Here is a 23,660-nt window from a genome sequence, read left to right as displayed (position 1 = left end):
TTTCTGTGTCTGATTGTAATTTATATATATTATGCATGTATTTAGAAATATAAGGTAAATGTATCAGCCATTTTGAAACACGATTTAATAACATTGTACTTAATTTTAGATTTTTACATTGGACAGTCAAACAAAGTGTTACTTTTAAATTAAAAGCGACTTTATAACAAGGGCATGAGATTCATTTTCGTAGTTACTACTGTACAGATAGAAATGCAAAGTTTTTAGTTACTGACTATGATATTAACATTGTAAAGAACCCTTAATTCGATCAAACTGTTTGATCATTCAAATGCAAGTTTGACTCAAACAAACAGCTTGGATCTTACACGTAAATGTTTTGAGTCAGACCAACAAAGCCAACATTTTAGACTGAATCAAACCTTAGTGTTTTAGTCAAACGGTTTGACCATCGTACCTTTAAATGAACAACATAAGTGACCTCAGGGTTTAGAGTGAAATCCATGTTTTAATATGAATAACAACAAAGATTCCAGTGTTAGTAGTTTTCTCTTTCTTTTTCATTAAGGTGCGATCCGCCAGATAACTTTTATCTGACGAATATGTTTAACGTTTTGACAGCTTTTGTATAGAAAACTTACATTGTTACTATAATATTATATTTGTAAAAGAGTAGTTTATGGAGATTCTTGCCGGTTCTTCTCCATAAGAATGGCACTTTGAAACCGTGAACCTAGAGACATTATTATGACGTTTAAAATGTTTGATTTCAATAATGCAAGCTGTCCTTAGTTTCAGACTAGGGGTTGTGTAAAAATCAAAAGAAATATTTTGGAAAATACTACAAGAAAGTAAGTAAAAAAACACTATAACTCCTAAAAATAATTTTATGACCGCTAACCTTTTCCCTCTAGCAACATTTATCAATGAAAGAAAGAGACAAAAAGAGCTCCTTTTAAATTATTCACCTCTCTGTAACTACTCAAATTAATTGAAAAAAAAAGTGAGACGAGGTATTTTTTAATTAAACACAGTTTTTGACTTCGTAAAAAAGCTTTTAAAATGGTAATTTGACATTCTTTTCAAGTGAAGAAATAGCAATTATATGCGTGCGACGTAAGGGGTCGGTCGTCACTTTCTATTATATTAAGTGTGGGAGAGAGACGACGCTCTACCCCGTGTAATGCTCTGTTACGCTTCCACAAACATTATTCTTTTGTAGAGGTATAGTATCCAGATATAGACCTCCGTGGTCGAGTGGCGTACGCACCGGTTTCAAGGTGTCGCGAGCTCTGAGGTCCCGGGTTCGATCCCCGGTCGGGTCAATGTAAAAATTCACATTTTCTACATTGTCTCGGGTCTGGGTGTTTGTGATACCTTCGTTGTATCTGAATTCCGTAACACAAGTGCTTTAGCAACTTACTTTGGGTTCAGAACAATATATGTGATGTTGTCCGCATTTAGCTTTAAATGACACTTATAACAGATGAAGATAAAATGAAATTATTAAAGAAGGAGAAAGAAAAGGTATTAAAAGAATATATCATCTTCTCATGCGTGCAATTGGAGAGGCCTATGTCCAGCAGTGGACGAATATGGGCTGACGATGATGATGATGTCCATCATCATCAGCCCATCATCTTATTAAAGGTGTATGAAAATGGCAAACTAATTACTTTCACACATTGCCGTCTAGTCTCAAACTTAGCAAAGCTTTTATTATAAGTACTGACAACTGATGAAACTTAAGTTTTCAAATCCTATTATGTTATTACCATTGATATTAATCATTGGTTCTAATACTTGTGCTTCTATAAGAGCTTCTTTAAACAATAAAGATAATTAACCATCTGTTGGAATACATTTCTATCCTTCCCAAGTACGATCAAAAGTCCTTTACAATGCAATATCGTATTAGACAAAAAACTTCAAATGTACGGAATGACATTCCTCTTCGACAAGTGACGTGACTTTGACTTGTCAGTTCAATACATTTGAGTGATTCGTTAGTGTAAACGCTGAAAAATGTGACTTAAATGATACAAAGGTTTACTCCGCGAGTTCGAGATTGCCCGACTAGTTTCAGGTCCAACCGGAGGTCAACCGTTGCATCATTTAAGTATAATTAATATGCTTATGAAAGTTACTTGAAATTATATGTAACTTGTACCTGAACAAAGAATTAATCGCTGACAGTCAGGAATAGGGATGATGACTATTTTCCTTTTTCAATGTCCATCTTATAGTTTAATACACAATAATAGATACGTATTTTTCTTTTGTCTCTCAAAAATAAATTTATAAAATTCTATCAAATGGAACTTATTCATGACGTCACGATTGCGTTTACATACAAAATCGTTACATCACAAGCTCCGTCTCCTGAACTTTAAATCAATTTATCTTTGTCAAATTTTATTGGCAAAAATATCTACGTATTTCATATTTTTTCTTCTTCTGACGGGCTTGCAAGGTTTTTGCCTGTCATATCCAGCCGTCATCCCTGATCTAACTTGTAAGTGTCCCTTCAAGATCTAAGAAAGAAGTTCTCTTATCTTCTCTTACACTCTATTCTGTAACTGCTGCTCTCTCTCCCTAGCCTTCATTTCCAATTCCTCTTCCTCCTTCGTTAATGGTACCGTGCTGTGGTTGTAGAGTCCCTGCGCCATGAGCTGCAGCGCCAGCGGGTTCCTCTGGCCCGACGCCTTCTTGATCTTGGCCCGCTTGTTCTGGAACCAGATCTTGATCTGGGCCTCGGCCAGCCCCAGCTCCGCGGCCAGGCTCTGGCGCCGCCGCTCCGTCAGGTAGCGGTTCTCCGCGAACTCGTGCTAGAGGGAGACAAGTACATTGATAAGCGAGTCTTGCTATGAACTTGTATTGATGAGATGCTAAGGGTTACATGAATGTCACTGTAATTGGTTGGTTACTTTCGATCAAAGTCCATGTGTAAGAAAATATTATTTCTATCCGATATATCAAGTTATTTTAGGAGGAGAATGATTGTTACACAGCTTTAATAAGGTCTGGGGAAATAAATAATGATTAAGATGTGGAACTGTGTTTACTAACTGAAAATCTAAAATATTTTATATCGAAATTAACGTCTAAATTTTCGTCTAAGGCTAAAGTAAACTTCTAGATTATCCTAGAAGATGCTTTAGTACCTTGAGCCTGGCTAGTTGTGGTCCAGAGAAGGCGGTGCGAGGTCTCTTCTCATCCGGCACGCTGGCCTCCCCCGGCGGCTTCTTGGGGCGCCTCGTTCTGGGACCTGGTCACAAACATACTAAAATGGAGGACTTATATCTAGATAGAGTAAGAAGAGGGAGAATAAAACCTATTCTTCTTTTGGAAGTCCACCTATAAGCAAGGATTTGAAACCTAGTAATATTGTAAAATAGTATTCTAGTAATATATTAATGAGATTGTAAGTTTGTTTGTTACGCTTTCACGCCAAAAATACTGAACCGATCGTTATCAAACTTTGCAAAACATTTTATTTGAGGGCTTAAAAGTATCATAGGGTTTGTTATAATCAATGAAAACAAAAGCACAATAGGGATGACGACAATTTTTTGTTTGCAGTGTCCGTCTTGTAGTTTTTTGTATAATAATGGATACGTATTTTTTAATTTGTCCCGCAAACATAAATTGACCAAATTACAGTGAATGTAACTTACGCGTGACGTCACGATTGAGTATAAATTTTACTCTATCGTTACGTCACAAGCCCCCTCTCCTAAACTTTAAAGCAGATTCTCTTTGTCAATTCTAGTTTTTCTCAATTATCTAACTGAGGGACTAATGAGATTTTTTCTTTTTATACCCAGTCATCATCCCTATTATGTTTTCCATTAATATTCCATGTTAGCTATTACTATAATTATGTAATATCTATTGTTTCTGCATGTGTCTTATACACATTTTCACTTTATTTTTTACTAGTTGTTGCCCGCGACTTCGTCCGCGTGGTTAGAAGATATAAGTTATGATTGTTATCTGCCCTATTTTTTCCACATTTTCCATTTTATCTTCGCTCGTACGTATACGTGATGGTATATAGCCTAAAACTTTCCTCGACGAATGGTCTATTCAATACAAAAATATTTTTTCAATTTGAACCAGTAGTTCCTGAGATTAGCGCGTTCAAACAAACTCTTCAGCTTCATATATAAGTATAGATTTGTAGAGGTCTATGGATGGTTTAAACTCTGTCACAAGGTTTTACAGTCATACGGTAGGAAGAAGATAGTTTATTATTATGTCTTTGATTTCACCGCGGCCTAACGGTTTAATTTCAATTAACTTACACTAGAATTAAGTAAAGTAGTTGATTTGAGGAAATCCTGTCTCAAACTAATAAAATCATAAACTTAATTAACAGATAAATAACAGCTTTAAACGTTCATAAAGTTTAGCACTAATCATGATTTCAATAACTTTAATTTTCTGCACAAATAATTGTATACTTTTTGCGCATTTTATGACAGAATTGGTTGTAGTTCTTTTATATAGAGATCGTTAACCAAGGTTTATTAAATGTGGTATTAGAAATTTTAATTATTATACCGTATAGAAATAGCTTTATTTTGATTTCAAAGTACATAAATTGTTTTAATTTTGTGTCTAATGCGTTTTAAATGCTCTTCATTTTTGCCGTTTTATTTCTGATTCAATTTGCCTTTCTTATCTAATATATAAAATTCTCGCATAACAGTGTACGTAACTGAATTCCTCCGAAAACTGAATTACTCATGAAATTTCGTGTGCGTATTAGACGTATGAGCTAGCTGGTCCGATAATTGGAAAACATATATTTTCATACCCTTTATTTTTCCCTAGAGCTCATTTATGTGGCAAAACAACCTTTGCTGCATATTTTTTTCTTTAGTTATACCTAAAGCTACATATCAGTTGAAACGCAACGCATTTTACAATCAAACAAACACAAAAACACAACACAAGACAAGCACAAACACACACAGACAAACAAACATGTTGCAAGACAAGCTTCTGTTCCCCCGATGAGATTCCCGGATCAAGCAGACGATGCAATATCTTAACCAATTCAGTTTTTACTCAACCGAGCATAGAACCTCATATATATAAAATTGGTCAAAATATTTCACCGACCGCCTGACGGGTTTGTCTTCAAACTGCACTCAAACTTGATGTCTTCTGGTAAAACTGTAATATGCTTAAAAACTAGGAAAAAACTCAATTTTATTTACAGTTGTAAGAAAGAGATAATATCGCTTTAGGCCGTGTAATGAGCTGTCTCTCTCCCACAACTGTTACAGACTTACTTTAAAAGCTGTTATTCAGCATAACCTCTGTTTTATGCTGGCCTAGTGATCGCTAACTGGCGCTGATAGAAGTCAAAATATTGAAAGATTGTGAAAATAATAGTTAAAAATAAACTAAACGGAAAACTATAATAATATTGTTTTAACAACAAAAAACATATTACCGATTTTAAATATAAACAACTGAGCTAAAGTGTATGAAAATTCTTATGGGTCCATAAAAAAACAACAAAATCGGTTCATCCAATCCGAAGTTTTGATTTCTAAGATAAACAGTTTTTGATAAAAACAAAAAAAATCTAAGCTATTTCTTAGCTGTATCTATTTTGTCATCTAAGAAAATCTATTGCACTGAATGAAATTAAAAAAATGTCTTATTCTTTAAAAAAATTACAAGCCATCATAAAAACTTACAAATGATGTGACTATAGTTATTAACAACAAATAGTTTAAAACATGCGTAATACACACAAAAACACGAATTACCCCAGATTTCTAGAAAGTTGATCTATATGACCTGTTGTCAAATCAGCTTATCTACCTGTAATTGTATAATAACCATAAGGCTAACACACAGACTATTTAATAGACAAAGAATTTTTGCAACGATCAGCTTTTAAAAAATTGGGGTAATTTTGCTAAAAAACATAACATTGTTAGAAAATAAAATGAGCATGCAGGCGTATAATATCTGAAATATAATGTGGAAAAACTTGGCTATATATGAAACATTGCTTCTGCCAAATTAAAAAATACTGTCCAAAAGAAAACAATCCGTACTTAATTTGATCAGCGGAGGTGTTTTTTTCAATTCTGTAAGTAACCTACTAACCTTTCTATCTTCCTGGGCAGAAACAACGTTTGACAAGCGATGTCATTCCATTTTGTCCAAGTTAAAGGTCAATATTTCAGAGATTAAACGCTTTTAAACAAAACAAGTTAATTTATTATAATAGCAGTTACGTTTCAACCAATATGTGCGAGTATACATGCATTTAATTAATATCCAAGTTTTAATCGTCAGTTGTACCTAAGAGAACCCTTTTTTAAAAAGCCTTTATATACCTATACTATTTTTCCCTCACTAGGGTGGAGCTCGTGGCTAAGCTATAACCGCAAAGGCGATTCGATCACAGGTTAAGCTATGCTTGACGCGGTAGGTCCGTAGATGGGTGACCATCTTTGTCATAGCGAGTTCCTTCGTGTTTCGGAAGGCACGTTAAATTGTGGGTCCCGGCTATTATTCCTACATCTTTGACAGTCGTTACAGGTAGTCAGAAGCTTAAAAGTCTGACAGCCAGTCTAACCAAGGGGTGTCGTGTTGCCCAGGTAACTGGGTTGAGGAGGTCAGATAGGCAGTCGCTCCTTGTTAAACACTGGTACTTAGCTGAAACTGGTTGGACTGGTAGCCGACCCCAACATAGTTGGGAAAAGGCTAGGCCGATGACTACTTTTTCCTCACACCAGCGGACTAAAATTATATTTTTACTATTCTTACCCCAAAATGAACTAGAGATGGTATTTGGGGTAATTTGCGTTATATTGACCACTATCTCAAAAAAACTGCAAATTAAACTTTACTTTGACAGTTTAATCAATAAAAAACGAAATTCTTGAACGTAGGCCTCACAATTACCTATTAGTATTAACAATAGGTCTATTTTAAACTAAAATACGAATACAACCTCACGTATTCGTAATTTACGCGTAAATAATCAATTTAAAACCGTCACGACTTAGATTTTTTGTTGTTTTTTCGTAGTTAACAAAAATCGATGGCTTCTTACACATTTTTTTTCGTTTTTACAATCGGTCGGTGACAATCAAATTAAGATTTTTACCTTTTTACATTCTAAAGTAACTATTCAACCAACCGTTTATTCGGCACGTAAGACAGAGAATCAACATCTCTTGAAGTAATAATCTTGGAGTTGTGAAAGCAAGATAGCGTACTACACAGCATATGACTGTCAGGGCTGGATCTAGAGGCCCGGGGCCCTGAGGCAATAAGGGAGTGGGAGCCCCCTTGGTTCAAGTTAAAGTGTTGTCGTTCATTAAGTGAAATTTATCGAGCTTTTTTTAAGATACCTTCTCTGGTGGTGGGCCCCTGGTCATAGTGGGCTGCTAGGCACTGGCCTAGAGTGCCTTATGGATAATACGGCACTGATGACTGTCTCTTTTCTAAATCTGCATCAGTCTTTGTGAAAGCCAAATAGAATACTATGATGATGTTGGATGTTGGTCTAGTGGTCCCAACCACAAATGTTTGTGCGATCATAATTGCGAATCATATTTGTTCTGTGCCTGGGTGTAATTTATCTACATTATGTATGTATTTAGAAATAACTAAGTATAGTACGCGGGGATTGAACTCGCGACACATCATGCACAGCGGTTTTGTCGAGATGACTTCGACCACTCGGCTATCCGTGCATTCAAAGTTGTGAAAGAGACAGCGTTCTATGTGAAGTGCACTATCTCGCTTCCACATCAGCCATAGTTTTATTCTAAACGTGGTATTATGTAGATGATATATTAACGTCATTTTAAAGTAATCAACCGTTTTCTCCATAGAAAGTTAGCCGACAACCTGTTCTTATTACGCTAAACTTTATTACAATATAACTTTCGTTAGCGGATACAAGAAAGAATTAATTTAAATTATCACGACAAAAAATAATTATCTATGTAGAGTTTGCGACTAAAATTATTAGAATGGGCTTATTAAGATACTGGCTTTGATCTGTTTTTTTGGTTTTAATTTTTGATCTATAGTCGGCCGTCAAATAGTACTATCGTGTCTAACCAAGATGGAGTAGAAATTAAGTGACCGAAATTAATATATTATTCAAGAAAATAATGAAATACAGGTGATGAAACTGTTGGTCAACCTATTATTTTAGATTAATGAAATAAGCTGTTAATTTATAATACACAAGAAATATTACCGTATTAGGTATGTCCTTAATTTGCGTAACTTGAATACTTTTTCGTGCTTTCGTTTTTTATATTAAACATTTATAATATAATGAAATTAATAAAATTGAGATAAATATATTATTTTCAATACCTATTTAATAATTTTATTTGTTGTAGAATCGTGGCAATAAGTTTACATTCTTTTTTTCTGTAATTAAACTTTGCTTGAATAATACGAAAATAATATAATATATGAAAAATATTGTTTTTTTTTATAAAAATAAATGGAATTTTCTCACGTGGTTGCCGTGAGCGGGTCCCGTACTTACTTCTTCCTAAAACAAAAGAAAAAGCATAATTAATACAAACACATATTAAATGCAAAAATAAATAAACAATATTTGATATTACAATAAACATTATCGACCAGTATGGGATATTAATATTTAATCAATTTAGCTGCAAAATAAAAAAACAATCTATATTTATGTATTCTCGCGACACTTTCGCACAAGTGGGACAAAAAAAAACAAATTTGTAAAAAAAAGAGAACCCTTGATTTTGATTGTTGCTTGCCTTATAAGTACTATACAACCGAAATGCATTCGTGAAAATTTGAATTATCTAGCTATCTCAGTTCATAAAGCCTTGTGACAGATGAACGTACAGCGGCAGCCTTACTTATTTTACATCAAATCCTAGTCATTGGTGGTGAAAGATCTTGACTATTATTTGTGCATGATGAATATGCTATGCGTTGCCACGATCAACCATAATATCGGTTCATGTTTAATCAGTAAGTCGGCATGGATAGACGAGTGGTTAAGGTCACCACGCCAAACCCAAACCGTACGCGACGTGGCGCGGGATCGATCCCCGCATAAGACAAGCATTTGTGTGATCGACGAATGCTTGTTCTAAGTCTGGGTGTCTTTGTGCATGTGATTTGTATGTTTGTAAAACCCCCGCGACACAAGGAGCAAAATCCTTTCCGCGGGAGTCGTAAAAAAATTAAGAGTCTGACACTACCCATTTCCTCGCCAAAAGAGGTTAGCACCAAGAAGATTCTCCTTACACAAGAAAAAAGGCAATCTTGAGCCACTTATTCTCCAATCCATCAATCTCATTATCCCATAGCTTTCTTAGGGTAATTAAACAAAACGCTTGTCTCATTAACTAAGCAATTCGAACGCATAATTAAGTGGAATATAAGTAATTAGTTCAGTTAAGCATTACTAATTAGTATAAGTTCTATTTGCAAGTACTTGGGATGTTGATCACGCGTCACACTTTATTGTTTTTTGAGTTACTAAGGAAAGCGGCGTTTTGTTTAGTTTTTGACTATATTTGTTACGTGTTTATATTCCGACGATATTTCGAATATAGCAAGAAAAAAGCCATATCGGAAATAAACAAAAAATGTAGTAATGAGTAGAGGAAACGTCGTTTAAAAAATTCAAGGGTCGTTTCGGAAAGAAATGTTGTAGTTATTCAACTTTTGGCTACCAAGTACCAAGTGGCACTTTTTGAACACCAATATCGATATTTTTAACCGACTTTTGCTCTAATGGAGTGTAATTCTTTCTCGGGGAGTTTCACATACTTTAGACTTAGAACGAACATTCGTGGATCACACAAATGCTTTTCCCACGCGGGGATCAAATCCACACGGCACGACACTCGACTATCCGTGTAATCAATACTGAAACGTCAAAAAGTCTTCATCAACTCTCATGATATCTCTCTTCTCAGCAACAAATACACTACAGACCATTTTAAAGGTTGGTTACATATTCATGTGTAGGATCCGAATCCATAATTGGTTCAATTATTCACTGCAATTTCTGCAGAACACAATTGGTTACTGCAATTACATTGACAATGAGTTTTAATATAATTGTTGACATTCTTGTTTTGTATCGTATGGTGTATACAAAGGCAATTTGGTAAACAGGATTTGTTCATTTTTGCGTGTCATCCGTTGCCAATTTGGCGGTGAATTAAGAAATTATATCAATGGGATTGTGAATCTTATTCACCCGTATTTATAGTTATAATTTTAATGATCATCATCCATTTCTTTTCCCAACTATGTTGGCATCGGCTTCCAGTCTAATCAGATGCAGTTTAGCACCAGTGTTTTACAAGGAGCGACTGCCTCTGACCTCCTCAACCCAGTTATGCGACTAGCAATAACTCGCGAGTAGAGCCACTGCTAGTCGGGCCGTACCGATAAGAATACGACCGTAATCTGTTCTTAAACCAAAAAATTAATGTCGTTATATTGAAAGTAATTATACTGTAAAACTAACAAAAGCGACATTAATTTATAATAACCACTCATTAAACCAACGAATAAAACTGCAGAAAAAAATTGAACAAACAAAAAATTACGATAAATTCAATTACTTAACAAAAATCAACTCGAAACTGCAATTACCAATTACTGCAATAAAAATTGTTAATTAAATATACATTTAAAATAAATACGATTAAAGTTGATGTATTTTTAGAAACATCTGTCTTTTTATAAGTCGTTTAGGTATATGTTTCGTTCGCAGCGGATGTGGCCACCCAGGCTGTCTTTATGCTTTAATTAAGACATCAAATTATTGTCGATCGTTAATCTCGTGATATCTCTCAAGACGCGAATAATCTTCAAGTTTATCCGTTAACTTTTTATATGACAATTATTTTCTTGATTAAGCGTTTATTGGTTTGGTGTGTTGTATCGTTGAAGGTTGAGGTATCTAATAGTTAAATTAGGATAATGTTCGAACTTCGCTGTCCTGTCTGTTTGTTTGTCTGATACCGGACTGTTTATCATGAACCGCGAATGACAGTAGTAATGTAAAAAGATGAAGTATTTTCTGTTGCTTTAGCGATAAATGACATAATTTAACACGTTTTGTAACTTTAAAATCCCATGTAGATTTTCGTTTTACACTAATAAAAAATAGTTTAATTGAAATATTCAATTTTGATATTTATTGTATTTAATTCCATGTACTTATTTGGAGTTTCCGTACATTACATTACAAAAGAAAATTGCATTAGAATAGAAAACTTCAAAATGTATGTGAATGAAATTCCTCTTCGACAAGTGACGTGACTTTGACTTGTCAGTTCAATACATTTGAGTGGTTGCCTAAACGCACTGATCAAACATTTAAGCCCTTAAAAGACAAACAAAGAAACAATTTTTATATATTAGCATTCATTTGATTTTATTAATGCACTAATTATCTTATACTTTAATTTTCGTTCCAAAAAAATCTGTGCAAAAACCAAATAAAAGTCTTAAATTTAAGTAATTAAGGTCTAATTTAGTTTGCTCAATCAAACAAGGTTGTTTATCATTGATAATACAGTAAGCAACATTTTATTGAACAAAATGTCTTAATTACAAGTCAACGTTGGTGGCGGCATGTTAAGAACCCAGTAGGGGTCACAATATGTGGTTCAGTAGATTTTTTTCGTTTGATTTTTAGGTTGGAAGCCCTTTCATTGTTCGTCAAATATGCTTTTGTATTGTAATTAATAATTTCGATTAATTGGTATAGTTATTTATTGCGGTTTTTGATTTGTGACAAATTGTAGAGGAAAAGTTAATATTTAAATCGCGTTTAGTTAGTTCATATGGTGGACTAAGTTTGTTCCTGTAGGAGAAGAGGCCTTTGCCCAACAGTGGGATGATAAATGCTAATATTATTTTATCGGTTCTTTTGGTTCCAATCATTTTATTCTAATACGGATCTATTTATTGTTATTATTCAAATATTTTGAAGCTAAGATATTGGTGTGGTCGACAGGGTCGATAATGGTTCTGTATTATTAGATTTTAAGGCTTTGATGTACATTGTGGAACGCAATAAATAATTGAGTATTGAGCTTTTCAGCCTATTTAAATCTTTAAGACGCCAGTTAGCAAGAATTTAAATATTGGGTTGCTGAAAAACTAAGTGATACCTTCATTTCTTATTCAATTCAATTCTTATGATAAAAAAATCTTAAAAATAGGCCAAAAATTATAAAATAAGTAATTAAAATTCTTAATTAATATGCAAACTATTCCATCATTATAATCTATCTTCGTATATCCACATTGTACATTATAATTAGTAAAAAAATGTTAAATATGCGACCAATGACAGAGCCGGTAGAACATTTAAAACTATAAAATTTTAATTAGCCTCTTTAATGGCGACTTTATGCTGATTTTGATGAATTTCGGTTAAATAGTAGGTGTGACATACAGACAAACGGAATGGAGAACTAAATGGTGGCGGGAAAAGCTTGGTTTGATGAGAAACCATTCTTGGATACTTGGTTGAAGAGAGGAAATAGGGAACTATGTTGCCCAATATAAGAAAAACGACTCCCGCACTAAGGAATTAAATCCTTGTGTCGCTGGAGTTTCACAAACGTTCAAGTCACATGCACAAAGACACCGAGACTCAGAACAAGCATTCGTGGATCACACAAATGATTGTCCTGCACGGGGTCGAAGGTGCTACACATTGCGGGCTGTGGGTTTGTTGATAGTATTCTTATTTTTATAACAAGAGGCCTGTGCCGAACCAGACATTCATATGATGTCATTTTATAAGCTACTTTCAAAACCTTAAATCGACAGTCTCATCTACCTCCATACCAAATTTCATCAAATTCGGTCAACTTGTTCAGCGCAAAAGAGCAACATACATACAAACACTACAGACCTTTAGCATTTATAATTCGTTTCGTCATCCAACAAATCTGTTTACCATACTAACATACCATACACATCCCACACATCAAAACACATCCATATGCAAATGTTATAAAACAGAGTAATCATAAATTATACGAACTGACAGTAATTGCTTCATCAAACGTCGCCATTTTGGATTTTTTATACCAATTAATAATTTTATTTCTTATTCACTCATTATGTTAATTTGGATTAAGTTACATTTTTGAGTTTTATACAATTTAAGGCAAAGAGGTTAGAATTAAAGGATGTTATAAAAAAGCAGGAAATGGAGGGTAGTGGTGTTATTTGTGCGAGCTTTATAACAGCTAAGTTTACACAATGATTGCTTAATGAGGCAATGGTTTACTCACGCGTATTTATCGGGATTGCCCGACTAGTTTCGGACCCAACCGGAGTCCTTAATCATGAACCGTTGCATCATTTACTCGAAATATTTATTAAATACGTACCGCCTAACAGTCGATGATAATCATGCAGAACAAAATACATTTTCTTTGCAACTTTTCCATATTTTATAAATATGGAAAAGTTGCACTTAATTCTTCCCTGGATTTCCACGAATATTTCAAGACTAAAATAAACCAAATCGGTTTAGCCGTTTTAGAGTTTTAGCGAGACTAACGAACAGCAATTCATTTTCAAAAATATTAAATAAAACTACAATATATTTCCTTAATATACCAAATTAAAACATCTTACAATAAACGTCGCAAAAAAGTCTTTGTATCCAAAACGTTTTAATAAATAAGTTATATTGTTTAATTACACGGCAATACAAGCCGCCCTAATAAATTTAAAAGTCGTGAATATTGCGATTAAACTGTACAATAAACTTGTTTTGAAAGAATTTATACAACTTTAAAATGTAATGAAGACCGCTTTTGTTTAAATCAAAGATTATTTCTGCAACATTTTTATGAAATTTTAAATTGTGCTCATTAATTTCGAGCGAAAAAACGGTTATTGTGAGTTTTTCGTGTCCATGTCTTGTGTAGTGACTAAACGCATGAACCGATTCTGATGCGTCTTCTTATTTTTCAATGATAGTGATAGTTATGTAGATCTTTCAAGTAGTAAGTACACAAATAGTCTACGAAATTTATCGATGATTTATTTTACTATATATTCTTTGCAAACGAAGTCACATGCAAGAGCTAGTCCTTCATTTTCGATAAGGTAAAAACCCCAATTATCATCTTTCGACAAAAGCAATTAAATAAATTAAAGTAATCAAGTAATCCAGGTGCAGTACCAATAAAGTCAATACCGTACCGTTTTTAAATAATTATTTAATTAACAAAAATGTTGTTTTAACAAAGGCATGGCAAAAATTTTACTTTTGAAATTCACCACTATATCAGATCATTAGGAAGCTTATATTAAAGTAAACTATAAAGTTAAAATTATAAAGTCTTAATCTGACCCGTGTACGTTATACAGAAAACGAGCATTGATCACCACGCTTGTGAGCTGCCCCACGGTGGGGCGCCATTACCGAAACTGTTAATAACCAGCCTGTAACTGTCCCACTGCAGGCCTCTCATACAGAGAACGAGCATTGATCAGTAAATTGAAATGACAGTATTTTAATCTACGCATATTGTTTTTAATTATGCCAGTTAAACCAATAGTTATTAATTTACGGTTCTAAAAATAAACTCAGCTCTTTCCGCTTTGGGTGCGGTCCGTTAAAAATAGTACAATACTCTTATTAAAATATCCCTCTTATTAACTGCAATATGTGTGCGTTTGTTTAACAATTCTGCGTTAATTGTTGAACATATAACGATGATTTTGGAAAGTTATGATCATGACATCTCTCTAGATACAGGTGACATTTCGTATGTATGGATATGACAGGTCAAGGTCGCGTGACTTATTGAAAACTAATGTCAATTTCCATATATTTGAGGGTTATCTAATTTTTAGATTGTAGAAATGAAATTCAGCTAGAGAGGCTGTCAAATCGGTAATAAGAATGATGTAATATAAAATTGTGTGACGTTGAGTTCAATACCAGGCTTTTATATTAGACGTCCCACTGCTGGGCATAGGCCTCTTCCCGTATATGGAAGGTCTGAGCATAGATCACCACGCTAGCTCACTGCGGGCGATTTCAGATTCCAATATTTGTAGTCCAGGTTTCCTCACGATGTTTTCCTTCACCGTTTTTCACTGGTATCTTACGACAATGAAGAAATAATTTTAATTAATATCTCTTCTTAAGTGATGGCTACTAATTTTACTTCTTCTCATATCTCTTCATAAGTGAAGGCTGTGAAGTGTGACGGCTACTCAAATCTAAGTTACACTTAACCACCTAGTCTGCCCACCTCCTTTTCTAACTAGCTTGAATGTTACCAGAATTAGGTATAAGGAATGGCAGCGCCTAATTTGAAGCGCTTACAAACAACGCGAAAGCACTAGTCGTTGGGTGGCCGACCACCCACGGGATGGTGGTAAGGAGACGTGATAGGGCTAAATATTCTGGAAGGTATTTTTTTTTTGTGTAAAAATTTGAATCTTTTTTTAGCTATGAGTAAAGTAAGTTAATTCTTGACGGGGTTGTTTATTGGATAGGTAGCTATGATGTTTTATTTTATTTTAATGTTTTAAAGTTGTAAATTATTAGAAATCATTATCATAAGTAGTTTGATCTAGTTTGGAAGTGAGGTATAAAGGTGTCACAAATATTAACTTTTTGCGATTTTTTTTTGGTGACTGTGTTAGTATTTCATAATAAACGCGCAATTTCGTTTAAAGTAAGCAACATATTATTATTTCGTCATCACAAAAAAATGTGTTAGTGTGTTCTTATAAAGCTCGTTCTCGTTTCTTACATTAAATATATTTAAACACAAAAGTACTCTTAACAGACAACTCTTAATAAATATAACCCACTCAAAATTATTTAAAAAAAATACGATCACTTTCCTTCCCTATATTTGAATTTTATAAGGTATCCAAAATAAATCACACGTCTCCATAGCTTTCTGTTCCATCGCCGTTCGCTCATGTCACCAAAACATTTCAAGCCCGACTGCCCGCGTACTTGCATCATTACAAGGCAAAACACACTTTATTCCTATGTTAATAAGTCATGTATTTGCATAACATATTACTGGGCCTTCTTTATGTTAATCCGTACAAGCAAATTTCAACTTTATTCGAAAGATGTTAAAGTTTATTTTTATTTTTGAGGGATTTGAAAGGATTTTATTCTTGGCTTTAATATGTGGGCTTGCTTTATTAGGTTTCGTATCTTATGACGTGGGATTTAAGGTATATTTTCGCTTGTTAATAGGTTATCTATTTGAAGATGTTTGTGAGAACTAATTGAGATATCTTCCGCCGTTTTCTTTTTGTCTGTCTGTCTGTTTGTGTGTCTGTGTGTAGGTTGGTCAACCTGTCTCTACTTAACCTTAGCAACCAATGACCTTTGTGATTGCGTGTCCTAAGTTCGATTCCCATTGATTTAACTACTGGGTAAGAAGGTGTTGAAGTAATAGTAATTGAATAGCATAAATAAATAAAATTCCCGTATCATTGTGTACGAAATTGAACTTCTCCGAAACGACTAAACCGATTTTTATGAAATTTTGTGTACCAACGTATACGGTAGTCCTGGGAATCGGAAATTGCCCTGTATGGCAAAACAACGATTGCTGGAACAGCTTTTAATTATATTATTTTGTATATTTGTAACTAGCTCTTTCTCACGGCTTCGTTCGCGTGTACATAGGTTATACCTAGCTTTAACAATATTACCATTTAATGCAGTCGGATAAAATAAAGCGTATGTGTTAATTAATCCAAGGTGTCAACTACCTACATACCAAAATTGAAAATTGTAAAAGACAGAGGCGTTTGGAAAAAGAAGGAGAAAAAAGAAATGATCTAATTTCTTGACAGAAATTCATCGTTTACTCAACCTCTCAATTTCTCGTTCTCAAGGTCTTAATCTCCAAGATAATGATTAGAGTATTAATAGTGAACGATAAGCAATAAACATCGAGGCCTAAAATACAGATGGGAGACCATGACTTTTAACAAATGCGTTAAACAACAAGATAATAATGAGCACATTAGTAGTCCAAGTTAGGCAACACACTTAGAGGCCTAAAATTCAAAGCTTTTATTTCACGTGGGCCGATTTCCAGGCGCCTTAAAACCGTTACAATAATATTCAGATAGGAAATGTCGACTCAAGAGTTCTCAAAAAAGACGTGTATAAGTGACTAGCTGTTGCCCGCTACTTCGTCCCCGTGGGTAGAAGATATAAGTTATGATTTAGGTATAACTGACCGGTTTTTTTCACATTTTCCATTGTATCTTAGCTCCTATTAGTCGCAGCGTGATGGCTTATAGCCTAAAGCCTTCCTCGATGAATGGTCTATTCAACACAAAAAGAATTTTTCAATTTGGACCAGTAGTTACTGAGATTAGCGCGTTCAAACAAACAAACTCTTCAGCTTTATATATTAGTAATATAGATATAGATGTATAGAGATATATTCTATTGACAGAATAAATTATTTCATTTCAACGACTCTAGTTGTTCAGTTCCAAAATTTCATTCTTATAGAGTAGAACCGGCAAGAAACTCCATAAGTAACTCCAATATAGATGGGAGACTATAAACACAAAATATCAGTAATTATAAAACTACAACTATTATAAAAATAGCTTCCCACATTCCTTATTGCGTAAAAAACCGTTTACAAATAATTCAAAATGTCAATAAAGAGCAGAGAGTGTATAAGGAAAAAAATACAATAAAATATAAACAAAACATCTAGTTTTGCTTGTTTAATTATTTTACTAAATAAAAAATTACGCGTCTCGTTGTTTGTCCCCGGCGGACTCCTAAACTACTAGACCGTTTTTCATCAATTTTGCTCAAGGTGTGTACTATGAGTCAACTTCGCAAAATACAATGTCACAAATACATAAACTGTAGTCTCTTTATTATAAGTATGGATAAATACAGGGAATGAAAATACCATACATACTTTGTCTGTTTGTAAGTATGGTTGTTACTCTTTCACGGGAAAACCACTGAATGGAATTGGACGAAATTTGGTATACAGATAGTTTATAACTTGGATTATCACAGGTTTTATTTTCTCCCGATTCATGTTCCCGTGAGCTAGTAGCCAAGTGTCTGTCCCAACTCCATGTTCTCATAGTAAAACCATATTTCTATCTAAATATATTTTACACTATAATTACAAATAATGAAGTTAGCAACACAAAAAGACAAAAAAAACCTAGCCAAATTAATAGCAATATAAAAATTTGCGTTCATTAGTCACGGGGTGTACGTACAGACAAAAAATCACTAATAACAATAGTTTAGTCATGCATAAACTTGGATACCGTGAGCGGCGCTTAATTAACTTGACTTTAAAACTTTATCGTACGGAACCAGTTACCAGAGAGATATTTTATTTCAACATTATTTTTAAAGATTTTGAGATGGTACCTAGGAGGTTACAATGAAGTCAGATTTTGAATTTTGTTAATTAGTTACGTTGATGGTGTATTTCGCCATTACATACTTTTGAATTTCTCGGATTTTTTTTAAAATTAGCGTAGTCTAGGTATACGCTTACCGTCTTACCAAAAAGAAGGGATATTCTTTTACAATAGAGCTTAAAATATTTACTGGCTATGTGGTATAAATGGCTAGAAAAAGGTTGAAACAGATAACCATTTTTAAATTACTGAGTAGTGTCATAATAATACTAAATTTTGGAAAACAAAATTTGATTCCACAACAAAAAATCACATAATTTAAACACAAACAATTAATTAAAACTTAAAAACAAATACAGAAAAGGTTTTACGTTCACCAAAAACCATGCACGGTACCCTGAACTGAGATTGAATCATCAAATTTAAGCACACAGTGAATCGAATTGGAATTAGTCGTCAGACTACCAAAAGAATTTCTACTGAGTTACTGATACCTCAGACTAAATGCTATATAATATAAGGTTATTACATGACTCACTACAACACTGTTATGTTATGACTAACTTAATTACCTGGCTTTACTCGTGTTTCAAAAAATCTTTAGACGGTCAAAATATTAATCGACAAAAACTAAAAACCAAAATATTTTTGATTTTGAGTCAAATGGTCTGATCGTTTCAGAGGCATAAGATATTATAATTATATTAAAGTCACAATATTGATAATTCAGACGATTCAAATTGAAAACTATTGTCGTGGTGGCAAGCGGTCCTAGATTTGTATGAACGAGGTTCGAGTTCAATCCCAACGTAGGTAAAGTACCAATCTAACCTTCTTAAAATTACTTTCTAATTATTCCGCGACACTATTGAAAGAACGGTGAAGGTAATCTTCGTGAGGCAACCTGGATACCGAAGATTGTAATCTGAAATCATCAACCCGCAGTGAGCTAGCGTGGTGATCAATGCTCAAACCTTCCTTATACGAGAAGATAGACAGGTTGAGGTCACCACGGCAAACCCACTGAGCGCGACGTGTCGCGGTTTCAATCCCCGCGTATGACTAGCATTTGTGTGATCCACGAATGCTTGTTCTGAGTCTGGGTGTCTTTGCGCATGTGACTTGAATGATTGGAAAACCCCTACTTTAATTCCTTAATGCGGGATTCTTTTTTTAACAACTATACTAGGTATTACTAATGGTGTGTAGGTAAAGATTTTAATTCAAAATGACGTGTCAATCTTATCTTCAAAAGATTATAAAACAATAGATTGCGAGACATTACAAGTCGTACTAAAACTCATAACAAATGATCTTTACCCAGGTGTTCAACTTGTATTAACATTTCATCTCTTAACTTTCATAAACCCTGTTTAAAACCCACTTAACTATAAAATTAAACCCTTAACTATAACGATTGAAAAGCTTGATGTTTGAAACGTGATGTCGGTGCGTGCTTAAAGATTATATTATCTATAATTTCTAAAATTGGTGATTTACTTCCTGTTACAAACACATTACCCACCTACCACGATTTTTTTTATGTTTTACTAGCTATCTCGGCGAACTACGTACCGCCTAACAGTCGATGATGAGAATGCAGACAAAAATAGTATTTTTTTGCAAATTTTCCATAGTTTACCACCGTTTGAACCTGTCCTGGTCTTTTACGAATATTTCAAGACCAAAATAAGCAAAATCGGTTCAGCCGTTCTCGAGTTTTAGCGAAGCTAACGAACAGCAATTCATTTTTATATATATCTATCTATCTAGTTACTATCTATCTATATCTAAGAAGAGGAAGAAGATAATAATGGTTGTGGAAGGGTGATACCGCTATCCGCGGTGTAGAGCGCCATCCCTCTACAGTACAATAATCTTGCTTTAAAAGACACAGATCAGATAAAATAAAATTAAAACCAGCAGTAGAAACTTTCATCCCCCACAACTTATGAAGGGGTCTCCCGATTTTTATCAAGCATATCTAAGAATACTCGCACTTAATTCATCTTTAATACAATATAAACTAAATTGAATTCAGTCAATCCGTTCATTAGCTACGGTGCCATGGACAGACAGACACGTCATACTTATAACACCCTCCTTTTGCGTTGGGTTTAGAAAGAGATAAAAGTTTGTTGCAACGAGATCAAAGTACACCAACTAACTTCGTCAAACAGAGACAGCAATATTATATGTCTCTTTCTCGACGTGACAACTTACACTTTCTATATAGGGCTTTATACTTGTTAAAAGTTTATGATTCAGTAAATTTTAAGTGTCCTATTTAATTTTAAGTATCCAAGAAGACCAGATTTGTGGACATTCTAGTAAAATATTACACTTAAGTTAATTCTTACGTTCCTATTCAAGTGTTAATGAGCTATAAGAAATAATGTTGGTCTTCATTCGGAAGTTTACTATTAAAACAGTATCTTCTACTATATAAAATTCCCGTGTCACGATGTTAGTTACCGTACTCCTCCAAAACGGCTTAACCGATTTTTACCAAATTTTATATGCGTATTCAGTAGGTCTGAGAATAGAACAACATCTATTTTTCATACCCCTAATTGATAAGGGTTGCTCACACTAAAAAAATATTAGTTAAAATATTAAGTTTTTATTTTTTTATAATGTGGCATTAAAAATACATACAACTAGAAAAAAAATCTGCAAAACAACGTTTGCTGGGTCAGCTAGTATTTCTATATAGTAAACAGATTTTTACTAAATCAAATATATAAATACGAATGACACCATAATTTACAACAAAAACTCCATTACCTAGCAACAAAAAACTAACCAAACAATCGTCTCAAAACCACAACGCAAACAATGACTTCACACCCATCCCTTTCTAAACCTCGGCAGCCGCTACTTAACATACACAAACAACTTTTTCACTAGTTACCCACTTGACCATTAAGCTGACACGTGGTTTAAAAAAGAAAATAATAATCCATTTGCTATCATCCGCGTGAGTCATTTTACCACCCAAAGAGTGGGGTAGTGCTTTCTCTGTCTATCAAATAGCGTTGTCTCGGTCACACGCTCGTTTTTTTCTCCATTGAAGAGTTCGCTGTCAAAATAAGGATTATAAAAGACATTTGGATGGGTTTATGCTAAAGTTGATTGATTTTTGTATGAAATTTTTGGATGAGAAGGATTGCAGTGAAAATTAGGACTTACAATCGAAAGATATATAACTTAATTTAAGTTTATAAATCATTTTCATGCTTATTCAAAATAGATAGATAAATAGAATACTTACTATTTATTGCCGTTTGATATTGCCAATTGCAAAAATGTATTGCGAATTGATTTTACCTACCCTACCCGACCCTAGTCTTAATAAATTTTGTCTGTCTGTAAATACAATTCTAAAATCTAAATTAAATATAGTAGGTATAGAGTAAGATTTTTTTAATTGTAAGTCATCCTTAGTATTAACTTTAATCTAAAACAAACTACATCGAAATCGAACTATCCGTTCGGGAGCTATGATGCCACAAACAGACAGGTTCATTAAACTTTTATAACATCACCACTTTTTGCGTCAGTTTTCTTAAAAAATGTCTAATTAAATTACTTAATATCTTGATATCCCACATAACATCGTCCGTCGTGGCATTTACAAAAAAAACCAGAGACTAACAGAATGTTGTGAGTGATGACTTAATTTTTAGAACCAGCGGTAACCGGACACTGTACACCCGAACGACATACTGACGACACATGAAACTTGGATTAGAAAGGGATTAGGTAAGTGAATAAAAGAAACCATTGTGAAGAAACATGTTGAAAAGTATTTCCTGATTATGTAATAACTTTGTCATAACGAGTTCCTCCGTGTTTCGGAAGGCACGTTAAATTGTGGGTCCCGGCTGTTATTCCTACATCTTTGACAGTTGTTACAGGAAGTCAGAAGCTTGAAAAGTCTGACAACCAGTCTAGCCAAGGGGTGTCGTGTTGCCCAGGTAACTGGGTTGAGGAGGTCAGATAGGCAGTCGCTCCTTGTAAAACACTGTTACTTAGCTGAAACCGGTTGGACTGGAAGCCGACCCCAAAATAGTTGGGAAAAGGCTAGGCCGATGATGATAGGTATTAGAAAAATAGAGCTGTCATGATTAATTCGACAATAATATTTATGTAATGTCTATGAAATTGTTACAATTTGCGTAAAAAATCTTCCTTCCTTTTCTTGATGGGAGTGAGTAATTATCAATAGGTAATATTAATAATTGAGTCCAATCCACTAGAGACGTTAAAACGCTACGCGCGATGTGTCGCGGTTTCGATCCCTAAGATAAGCGTTTTTGTGATTCACGAATGCTTGTCCTGGGGCTAGAAAGTTTGAGAAACCCCGCGCGGCACAAGTATTAGATGTCTTACTGTGGGAGTCGTTTTTTCAATAATAATAAACTTCAATGATGTACTCTTCGATATTCAAAACAAAATTTAACAGCTAATTTGACATTCCTAAAAATTCGTCTCTCGTCTGCCCCTGTACTCGTCCTGTAATTCTATACCGTGATGTATGGAATCCTCACACTTGCTGTTACCCCTAAATTAATAGCGCAATGATAAATCTTAAACTGATGATTATAAATGGCTTGGAGATTTTTTATTCACATTTTTCTATATTTTTTTAAGTCTGATATCATCTTGATTCGGATCTTTTAAAGTATTTTTGTCTATGATTGATTAGGTTTAAGACAAGTAACTGTCTTGTTTTTGGTTTTGACTAATTTATTGTTCGGTAAAGCAGTTGATGTTACCGCTCCGGCTAACTGAATACATTTGATCCAAGTGTAAAGGTTAAAAGAATTTAAGTAAGGTCTGAAAAGAGGATTCGAGTTTAATATCCTCTGCCTCTAGATTCCATATATTGCAAAAGGATGATCCGATTTCGATAAAATATGACTAGGAACAATCCAAAAAAAACTGTGGTCAAATAAAAAAAAATAATACTTAGACCATTATTAAGTTTAAAGACATTAAAGACATCTCTTAACTTTTGACCAATTGTAAACATGATAAACTTTAATTCAACTTTACTCTTCAAAAGAGGAAATATTTCACAATCTTTCAATTTTAAATTTATTTTTAATCCATCTATCCTATCCCTGGAAAGACAATAGCCATATCAACACCATTAACCCATTAAGAATCGTATTATTATCTGTAGCACCAAACGCGGGACGTCAAACGAGCGCGGCCATATTGTCGTAATTTGACAG

The 23,660-nt window shown here is 34.0% G+C and overlaps 1 protein-coding gene across 1 annotated transcript in view; it reads right to left on the bottom strand.

Annotated features, from left to right (window-relative positions):
- Window positions 1–1,375: 1,375 nt before the first annotated feature.
- Window positions 1,376–23,660, bottom strand: part of LOC113499976 (homeobox protein invected-like) — a 70,279-nt gene continuing 47,994 nt past the window's right edge. The window contains exons 4-6 of the mRNA XM_026880606.1: window positions 8,513–8,518; window positions 3,126–3,229; window positions 1,376–2,789 (exon numbers count right to left, since the gene is read on the bottom strand). Of these exons, the coding sequence (XP_026736407.1) occupies window positions 2,523–2,789; window positions 3,126–3,229; window positions 8,513–8,518 (377 nt within the window). The 3' untranslated portion in view covers window positions 1,376–2,522. The remainder of the gene's footprint in view (window positions 2,790–3,125; window positions 3,230–8,512; window positions 8,519–23,660) is intronic.

This window comes from Trichoplusia ni, chromosome 13 (genome assembly GCF_003590095.1).
Source record: "Trichoplusia ni isolate ovarian cell line Hi5 chromosome 13, tn1, whole genome shotgun sequence".
NCBI lineage: Eukaryota > Metazoa > Arthropoda > Insecta > Lepidoptera > Noctuidae > Trichoplusia > Trichoplusia ni.
Note: the sequence above shows the minus strand (reverse complement) of the source record. Positions and strands in the feature narration are given on the sequence as shown.